General features: G+C 38.4%; 2 protein-coding genes and 1 long non-coding RNA gene across 6 annotated transcripts in view; 1 reads left to right on the forward strand and 2 right to left on the reverse strand.

Annotated features, from left to right (window-relative positions):
- The window catches only part of zgc:92275 (cholesterol 7-desaturase nvd), a 22,777-nt gene extending 21,974 nt beyond the window's left edge, over positions 1–803 (reverse strand). Inside the window, exon 1 of the mRNA XM_058757914.1 lies at positions 223–803. Within this exon, the coding sequence (XP_058613897.1) occupies positions 223–652 (430 nt within the window). The 5' untranslated portion in view covers positions 653–803. The remainder of the gene's footprint in view (positions 1–222) is intronic.
- On the forward strand, positions 737–6,821 carry LOC131528623 (uncharacterized). Of its 4 annotated transcripts, XR_009267895.1 has the most exons (7): positions 778–876; positions 2,423–2,600; positions 4,381–4,655; positions 5,747–5,955; positions 6,069–6,193; positions 6,270–6,458; positions 6,716–6,821. It is a non-coding gene; the product is annotated as an uncharacterized LOC131528623 (long non-coding RNA). The 4 variants fall into 4 exon arrangements; XR_009267893.1 differs by having other exon boundaries at positions 6,069–6,458; XR_009267894.1 differs by having other exon boundaries at positions 4,381–4,536; positions 6,069–6,458.
- On the reverse strand, positions 1,419–6,770 carry LOC131528614 (bile salt-activated lipase-like). Its single transcript, XM_058757900.1, has 11 exons — positions 6,692–6,770; positions 6,284–6,431; positions 6,066–6,185; positions 5,744–5,941; positions 4,384–4,514; positions 4,051–4,158; positions 3,847–3,961; positions 3,088–3,274; positions 2,703–2,906; positions 2,419–2,616; positions 1,419–2,007 (listed from the first exon to the last, which is right to left on the reverse strand). The coding sequence occupies exons 1-11, from the start codon at positions 6,761–6,763 to the stop codon at positions 1,824–1,826; spliced, it is 1,665 nt and encodes a 554-aa protein (XP_058613883.1). The 5' UTR covers positions 6,764–6,770; the 3' UTR covers positions 1,419–1,823.
- Positions 6,822–9,484: the final 2,663 nt, after the last annotated feature.

Here is a 9,484-nt window from a genome sequence, read left to right on the forward strand (position 1 = left end):
ATGCATACGTAACCAATTTAAGCGTTCCGTGTTGCTTTATGATGTTCTTCCCCCAAGTTCTGATTTGATCATTTGTTTAATACACAGCTTCTGTGTTATTATTTGATCAATGAGGGATCCCATGACACTGAAAATGAGTAATAAAACTGTAGGACATTTACCGTGGTGTCATTTTACCTCACCTGCGCAGTTTTATTTAACATTTTGGCGGTTGTTACTTACCCAGCACTGTCACACTCTTCACATCTCCTCTCTCCAGCATGTGAGAGTCTAAAATCCGGTACCAGCCGTTTGGATAAACCGGCGGTAATTCTCCGGTCTTCCGTCGCCGCCGCACTTCGTTGGCAGCCTGGGCACGAGAGCGCCCGTCCTCCGCGATGTACCCCACCTCATCCACACCGCGGAGCAGCTCCAGAGGAGCGAATAACAGTCTGTACAACCAGCCCATCGCTAGGAGCAACACGCCCGTGAGTATGCAGGCTGCCGCCCGCGTAGGGGCTCCTGCCAGTCCGGCTTTCCGCCACAGTTCTGGGTATCCCCCTCCGAGCACCGTGTCTGATGGATCTTGAACGAGCATGACTAACGTGGCGGTGAGACCGATCGCTGCCACCGCGACCGCCTTGAACATCAATGATACCCGTGAATTCTCCATGACACCTGCGATGTCACATACACTATGACAGCCAGTCAGTGTTCTCGATAAGCCCTCCTTCTCATTTTAGTTTCTATGTAGAAAGTAAAGCGGTAATGTTTGTTTGTGCATGCTATGCTTTTTTTCTAGGGGTCAAACACAGCATATGTCCGTAGCGTTCAAGAGATCCGTGGATACGTGACGCTGCGCGTGATTGACATTCACGAGGCCACGCCCACACGCAGGTGAGCTTTCAGATTCAGAGTAATAAATGTACAGTGCGACACTGTACATGTACTTTTACTTCATGAGCAAAGTGCATTGGCGAATTTGGTTTTGATTCGGTTAATAAATAAATAAATTCAGTAGCAGTGTATATGAACACCCATTCATTCATCATTTCAGAACTGTAGCCTATATAAACCTGGTGATATTTTCCAAATAGATTAAGAATTTTAATTGCTTTGTCAAGTTCCAATAAACCAGTATCACAATCAGTAAAAACAATACCTTTGTAGGTGAATTAAATATTCTATGTCCATGTTTTGTTCCAGTTGAGGTCCTCCTGACTAAATTCAATCTTTAAGGGGCCCGATAGCACCAGGATGAGTTGGTTCAGGGCCCCTTGTATTGTTTAGGGTTATGTGACCATGCCACCTTTATCTGAGGAGAGGGAGGTTTTAGGGGTGTAGATGGGTAGGTTTAGGGGTGGGGATGAGTGGGTTTAGGGATCAGGGCGTGGAGACGGGTAGGTTTAGGTAAATGTAAGGTGGGAGGAGTTGGGTCTAGATCCAACCGCGCTCCCTGGATCTTGTGTTCTGCAGCGAGGACCTTCTCGCTTTTTTTGGAAAGAATCGTAAAGCTGTATTTTTCTTTTACAAATATGATAAAGCTAAAGACTTTTTGGAGATATGAACACTGCAATACTACTCTATAGGTACTCAAGATTAATATGAGATTGGGTGAAACTGTGTGTGTTATGCCCCCTTTAACTAAAAAAAAAAAAGTTATGTTATCTTCAGTAATCTTTAAGCATCACAAAATAGCATTGGATTCTTTTGATGTCATGGCAAGCTAATACAGAAAACAGGACAGCTTGTTTTGAGCATCATATATTTTGTTTATTGCATGAATCTTTGAATCATATTCACTGCTAGAATGGCTACATGATTTCTAGTCGATTTGGTAGTGCTCAGTTCTTCTGGACACCAGGGAAGCTGGCAAAGACTGTAGTCCAGTAGTAAACCAAACGCGTTCTCAACATCTGCTTCACACTGTCTCTGTTCATCTTGTTGTTGATATCCAGGTACTTATGGCCACTGCTGGCAAACTCAGGCCAGTTTACAGGAACACTGGACTCACCTTTGTTAGGGTCACTGTGAGGAAGAAAGAAAGACAGACAATGAGGGAAGTTAGAAATGACATACAGCCATCATCATGCACCACAAGTGGCACCAGGGTTATTATGGTTAATTAAAATAGTTCACCCAAAAATAAAAAATTGCTGAAAATTTCTCTGGCCGCAAATTTCTGTCTGAAATTTAATTCTAAATTCCTAATTTTCATTTAGTTTAACTTGATGTACTAAAATATCTAAAACCAAATATAAAATAAAAATGAACAAAAACTATATAGATACTGTATAAAAAAGACAAACTCAACAAAACTACTAAATCATTAACTAGTTTTCTTTCTCTATATATAATAGTTGTTACTACACATTTTAGTGGAACAAGGTGAAGTATTTTAACACTGTAGTATTATAAAACATTGTAATGTTTATATACCCAGTTTGAGCAAAATTGGTCCAGTAGGAAATCATGTATCTGGCGACATCACGATGGCGAGGAAAGTAGCCCAGAGGAGTGCTGAGAGGCTTCCCAAACACATACTGAAGGTCATCAGCGTGATCGGCACCCATCCAGAGTGGGAAGACAGGCATGCGAGAGGGCTCAGTGAACAGATACGAGTAGGTTCTTCCAGATCTAATGGGGAAGAAAAGGTTGTTTTTAAGGTTTATACCATTCAGTTTCATTTTAGGAGACCAGTAAATAAGATGAGAACAACTTACTTGGCATGGTCAGAGTGGAGGTACAGGGCCGCTTGGGATGGCACCAGGAAGATGTAGTCCGTCTCCATGTCCACAACTGTTTTCTTAATGTCCGAATCACTAGGCTTACTACCCCATTTGACTGTGTACTCCTCATAAGTTGCGATACCAGCATCTACTCCTCTAGATTCAGACAGAGCAATCGAGAGAGCCCTGACATCCGCCCTGTTAGAAATCAATAGCAGTTTTTGGAAATCGTATTGCTTTTTCAAGTTTGGACCACAAAAGGCCCCATGCATTGACTTAAAAGGTGTTTTCATATAGATTTTTTATTCTTTAGAATACATTTTTTTCCTTAAAAGTTCTCAAAATGATTTCAGATGACTCTTTAATGTAGCACACTTACACAGGGGTGGACACCAGTGCGTTGTTGATAGATGAGATGTCAAGGGTGGCAAAGATGTGGCCGTCCATGTCATTGACTCCAATGATGTAATCAATGTCAGCAGCATTCCCGAAAAGGGTTTCAGGCTCGTCGGGGAGAAAATCACCATCGATGACCGGGGACAGAGCCAGATTGTGTACAATGGGTTCTGGAAAAGATTGTCAGACTTGATATTTTCTCTTTGCATTGAATTTACTTAGGTTTTAGCAGAAATGTATTAATTTTAAAGGAAGAATTAATCCAAAAATAAAATTCTGTCATCATTTATTCACCCTCAGGTAATTCCAAACCTGTATGAATGTCTTTGTTCTGCTGAACACAAAGGAAGATATTCTGAAGAATGTGGGAAACAGAGCAGTTCTGGGGCACCATTGACTTCCATAGTATTTTTTTTTTCCTACTATGGAAGTCAATGGTGCCCCAAAACAGCCTGTTTACAAACTTTCTTCAAAATATCTTCCTTTGTGTTCAGCAGAACAAAGCAATTCATACAGGTTTGGAACTACTTGAGGGTGAGTAAATGATGACAGAATTTTCATTTTTGGGTGAACTATCCCTTTAAATGACTTAATCACTGAAAATATTGGCTTCCCCGTTTTTTGTAATTGCATAGAAAAGGACGACTAGTCATGCAGGTTTGGAACATGAGAGTGCGTAAATTAATTTTAATTGCTTTAAAAGCATTTTTAAGTTCTAAATATGCTCTCTGAATTTTCTTACGAGAAGCAGATGTACTGAATTTCACATTCCCAGCAAGAGTTACAGCCTTTGGATCTTTATTCTTCAGACAAGCAACCATCCCGCTATCAGTAGGACATCCTACCTTTTTTGCAATCTAAAGGGGCACAAAAAGAATTTACCCATATAGTTTTAATGTACACAATGTACCAAGTCTGATTTTTAATCAGTAAAAATGAAGCTCACCTCCTCAGCATACTGTCGTGGATTTCTGTTGACAGCCCAGGGACAGAGAGCAACACCACTCTGTGAGATAGCTCTGCGGATCAGGCCCTTGTTTTTAGGGGAAAGAATCTGTGCAGGACACACACACAGAAATTAGAAACTATATTACTGAGAACCTCTCCTGGTTTTCATATTAATAAATTAAACCTTTATTCAAACCTGTTGCCATCATATTTAGAGTGAAATCATTAAAGACTCAGTCATTAAAATGTAATAGCATGCAAGCAAAAATAAATAAATAAAAATATAAATATATATAAGTAATTTTTATTTTTTTTATTTTTAATACAGCACCTGGAAGTTGACGCTGGCGGCTCCTGCTGACTCCCCAAAGATGGTGATGTTGTCTGGATTGCCACCAAAATTCCTGATGTTTCTGTGTACCCAGGAGATAGCGGCGTGCTGATCCCACAGGCCATAGTTTCCTGTCGAACAGGACATGCTCGGGTCATCATTTAAATAATACAATCTATCAATCCATATATACATACATGAATACAGCGGGGTCCAAAACTTTGAATGGAGCTTCTATCCAGCTTCTGGGTTCTTTCAAAGGTTCTTTCAAAGTAATTAAAATGTTTTTTCAGTAACATTAATAGAACATTCTTTTAAAGTTATCAGGTCTTTAATCATGTTTAGTGCTATGTGATACTGTATGATAAAATCACCCAACAATATTATCATAGTATTCATTTGCCAAGATGCTGCACAACAGAACTGTACAAATTAATGAAAAAACACCTTGTTTTTATGATATTCCTTAAAAAAATATTATTATTAGTAAACTATATTATATTAGTAATATATTTCTGTCATAATTTCTTTAAATTAAACTGCACTTTTATTTTGATGGTTCGTTGTAAAGGTTTTTTCTATTCTTTTCAAAGTCTAACCCTGTGTCCCAATGTGCATACTATCCACCCTATCTGCCCTAAATAGTACTGAAAATTACTAATATCACATAGAATTTATGATTGATAGTATGCACATTGGGACATGAGCTAGGTCTTTCAGTTTCAGTGTTTATTTGATGGTGTTCGCATAACCAAGAAAAAACATTGTTTAAACATTTAAAAAAACAGAGAACATTCATAAATAACATTTTTATAATGGAAATTATAAAATGTTTATAAATTATTATGATTTATAAAACAATATGGTTATTATGGAAAAAATGAGAAGGGAAGAAAACTTATATTGCAATGCTTTTGCATTTTCTTGCAATACTTGTGTGATGGAAATAATATGAGGTGGGAGAAAATTTTTTATTTCAAGTTTCTCAAGGGAACACAATACATTTGTGAGAGTTTTGCATGACACTTTTGCAAATGTTCCCCTAAGAAACTTTGTGTTTGCTCGCAAAAAACTGAAATATAGTTTTTCCTCTCACCTAATATTGTTTCCATCACACAAGTTTTGACATATTGCAAAAAAAAAAAAAAAAAAAAAGCAAAGCAAAGCATTGAAATATAATTTTTCCTCCCATCTATCTTTTTTTTTTGTCACAACTGAGTGACAACTACTGAAAATGCTTGTATTTTTGCATGTCCCCATAATATGTGATAAGGAAAAACAGTAGATGGGAGGGACATTTATTTATTTGCAATATTTGTATGACTCTTATTCAAATGAAATCTTTTACACAATTTCTTACCAGGTGCTTCAGCATCTCCACTGCTGAGGAATCCCAGGGAACCGACACGATAGTTGAATGTCACCACAATGACATTTCCTCTGTCTGCGATCTCCTGTCCGTCGTACAGGTAGTTGTCCAAGAAGTTTGCACCCTGACCAGCACCAAGCAGGAAGCCACCACCATAGATGAACACCATAACAGGCAGATTGGTAGACACTGCAAAGGAGAAGGTGTCAAGCCAAACGGTGTAAATGATGACAGGATTGTAATTTTTGTGTGAACTATCCCTTTAACATACTTTTTTTGTTTTGTCTTGTGAATTGGAACATGTTTGCATTACCAGTTCTGCCCTGAGGGACCCAGATGTTCAGGTAGAGACAGTCTTCACTGCCCACAACATCAGTAGCGAGAAGATTGAGCTGCATGCACCTCTTTCTGTAGTCGGTGGCTTTCAGAACACCTGTGCAGGTAAAGTCAGCAGCAGTGCACCGTCAATACACTCCTTTATTTTAGACCCCAGCTGTGCCTGAAAACATTTAAACAGACAGGTGTACTCACCGTCCCAGCCTGGGTGAGGAACGGGCTTCTCTAATCTGCCAGGTGGAGCGGCGAAGGGGATTCCCTTGAACACGTCCATATAGCGGAAGAGTCCAACACTGTGACTCTTTCCCTGTACCATCCCTCCCTCGGTGTACACAGCTCCCAACTGCAAAACGTTCACAGTTCAAACATTGTGAGTGAACGCAAAGTTTCTCAAAAGAATGCAAAATCATTCAAATATTTTTTTCCTTCCATTTCATAATTTCCCCCCATTATTGTCTCCTTAGGGGCCCTGTATGAAAAGTTAAAATAGATATCATTTTAAGTAATAGGGTTATTTAGTAATATAATACTTCACAATAGCTTCATTATTAAGCTACTCTACTACATAAACATAGTGAACTGTTAAACATACAGAACACTTACAGAAGCTGCATTTGCTGTGCCCAGGATGAAGGCAACAGAGATGAAAACTCCCAGCATCGCCATCATCATCATCAGACAGTTGCTGCAAGTGTGGCATTGAAGTGACTTCTGCTGCTTTTATAAACAGGCCAAATCCTATCTCTCTTAGAAGTGTGCCAAAACCATATCTTAAAAGTACACAGTCCCTGTATTAACTGAACAACATGTGTGCAGTTGCGGTAAACTCTCATGGACAATTTGTGTGGTGTTGAGGTTTTTTTTTTTTTTAAGCTCATGACACACATTTTTCCATTACAGTGGAATTATTTGTGCCATTTTAAAGAAATTAAATCAGTTCACCATTTGTTGGATTCTGTTTTTGAAATTCTGTTTCTGTACAAACTCACCTTAAATTCTTGGAAGGAAATAAATAAATAGATATAAATATCTAAAATAGATAGATAGATAGACAGACAACACAACAGTTCAGAGTCTCGTTCTTAAAGCCTTTTGGGGAGCTGCAACAATAAAATATCACAATATTATAAATGGCAAACACATCCATTTCTATTTAATGCATATTATTTTGCTATTATTATATTAATAGTAAACAATGGATTATTTGGTGTGTTTTACCTGGCTGGTTGGCTCGGACATGTTGTTGGATCCTTCCAGAGATTATATTTCTATGAGGCACACACCAGCAATATTTACTGTTTATCATTAGGTGTGTATAATCAAATTTAATCAATTTATGAGATTGGAGATACTAGCACCATGTACCATGTTGAGCTGTTCTTCCCCCACGTTCTGCTTTACTGTGTTTTATACAGCTTATGTGTAATTATTTGATCAATGAGGGTTCCCATGACACTTTGACTGCTGCAAAAATGAGAAATAAAACTGTGGGACATTCCCCAGTGACGCAATTTTGCCTCACCTGCGTAGTTTTATTTAACATTTTTGGCAGTTGTTACCCAGCACTGTCACACTCTTCACATCTCCTCTCTCCAGCATGTGAGAGTCTAAAACCCGGTACCTGCTGTTTGGATAAACAGGTGGTAATTCTCTGGTCTTCCGTCACCACCGCACTTTGGTGACTCATGCCAGCAGCCAACTATGACAGGGTTCATGAAGATTACAGGGCTGCCAACTTTTGAGTTCAACTTTGCGTGAGAATTCCCACAGTGGGTTGGATTGGAGGTTGGATTGTTTTTTATTTTATATATTTATATACAAAAACATCAAGATGAAATTGAAGTGCAGACTTTAAGCTTTAATTCAAGGGGTTGAACAAAAATTGTTGTTTGTTTGTGGATCTTTCTGCCTTTAGTTTTGTCTTCAGCAAGTGAAATGCATGCTCAATCGGGTTGAAATCAGGAGATTGACTTTATTCTGCCATTGCAACAAACTCCTGGGTTGCTTTTGCTGTGTTTTTGGTCATCGTCCATTTGTACTATGAAGCGCCGCCCAATCAACTTTGCTCCATTTGGCTGAATCTGGTCAAACAGTATATCCCTGTACACTTCAGAATTCTTCCAGCTGCTTCTGTCTTCTGTCATGTCATCAATAACACCAGTAACTCAGTGCCACTGGAAGCCATGCTCATGCCTTCACACTGCTCCACCATGTTTCACAGATGATATTGTGTGCTTTGGATCATGAGCTGTTCCAAGCCTTCTCCATACTTTTTTTCTTCCTGTCATTCTGGTACAGGTTGATCTTAATTTCAGCCGTCCAAAGAATGCTTTTCCAGAAGTGGTCTGGCTTTTTGAGATGTTTTTTTTGGCAAAGTCTAATCTGGCCTTGTTTGCACCTTGTGGTGAACCCTCTGTATTTGCTCTGGTGAAGTCTCGTCTTGATTGTAGACTTGCTCCTGGAGAGTGTTCTTCTCTTGGCTGGATGTTGTGAAAGGGTTAGAAGGTAACCACTGTTGTCCTCCATGTACGTCCATGCCTTTTTATGTTGCTGAGCTCACCAGTGCATTCTTTTTTTCTCAGAATGTACCAAACTGTTGATTTGGCCATTCATAATGTTCCTGCTATCTCTCTGATGGATTTGTCACAGCAACAGCTTCCAAATGCAAATGACACACTTGGAATCAACTCCAGAACTTTTACCTGCTTAATTGATATAGAAATAACAAAAGAGTAGCCCACGCCTGACCATGGAATATTGTCTATTATATAACTGTAACTTGAATATGTTTTGGTCCGCAGCTAAAATAATAAAAATTGTACCTGTGTCCAAATATATATGGACCTGACTGTATTAACTTGCAATGTACAGTGAAAGAATTGCAAGATTCACTAGATTCACTATTTATTTATAAATAATTGCAAACGCATGTAAAAAAAAATATCTTGACACTAAAATTCTAATATTTTTCTATTAATCTATTAATGCATTGCTTGAACATCTATTTTGAGAAATTATATTTTTCTCCCATTCTCCCTCCCAAAACTTTGCTGCTTGTATAGAGTATATGGCCATTAGCAGCAGGAAAAACAAAACTTTTATTCAAATTCTGAATGGATTATATTTAGCCTTGAAAGTGCACACACTGTAAAAAAAAAAGAAAAGAAAAGAAAAGTTGAGCCAACTTAAAATTTTAAGGCAACAAGCTTCAACAGATTTGTGAGTTTTCTCAATTTGTCATTTTAAGTTTATACAACAAAAATTTGAGAATTCTCACAAAAATAAATTGAGCAAACTCAAAAATCTGCTGAAGCTGGTTGCCTTAAAATTTTAAGTTGGCTCAACTTTTTTTTTTTACAGTGCAGATAGCCCAAGGATACAGCTACGACCGGAAAC

This window comes from Onychostoma macrolepis, chromosome 21 (genome assembly GCF_012432095.1).
Source record: "Onychostoma macrolepis isolate SWU-2019 chromosome 21, ASM1243209v1, whole genome shotgun sequence".
Taxonomy (NCBI): Eukaryota; Metazoa; Chordata; class Actinopteri; order Cypriniformes; family Cyprinidae; genus Onychostoma; species Onychostoma macrolepis.

What these genes read in the sequence shown, in the direction of transcription:
- LOC131528614 (XM_058757900.1), bottom strand. Translation starts at nt 6,763, where the DNA reads ATGATGATGATGGCGATGCTGGGAGTTTTCATCTCTGTTGCCTTCATC. An exon ending in GGTCCCTCAGGGCAGAACTG is followed by an intron (nt 5,942 to 6,065) that starts GTAATGCAAACA and finishes TCTCCTTTGCAG; the next exon opens with TGTCTACCAATCTGCCTGTT. An exon ending in TGGAGATGCTGAAGCACCTG is followed by an intron (nt 4,515 to 5,743) that starts GTAAGAAATTGT and finishes CCTGTTCGACAG; the next exon opens with GAAACTATGGCCTGTGGGAT.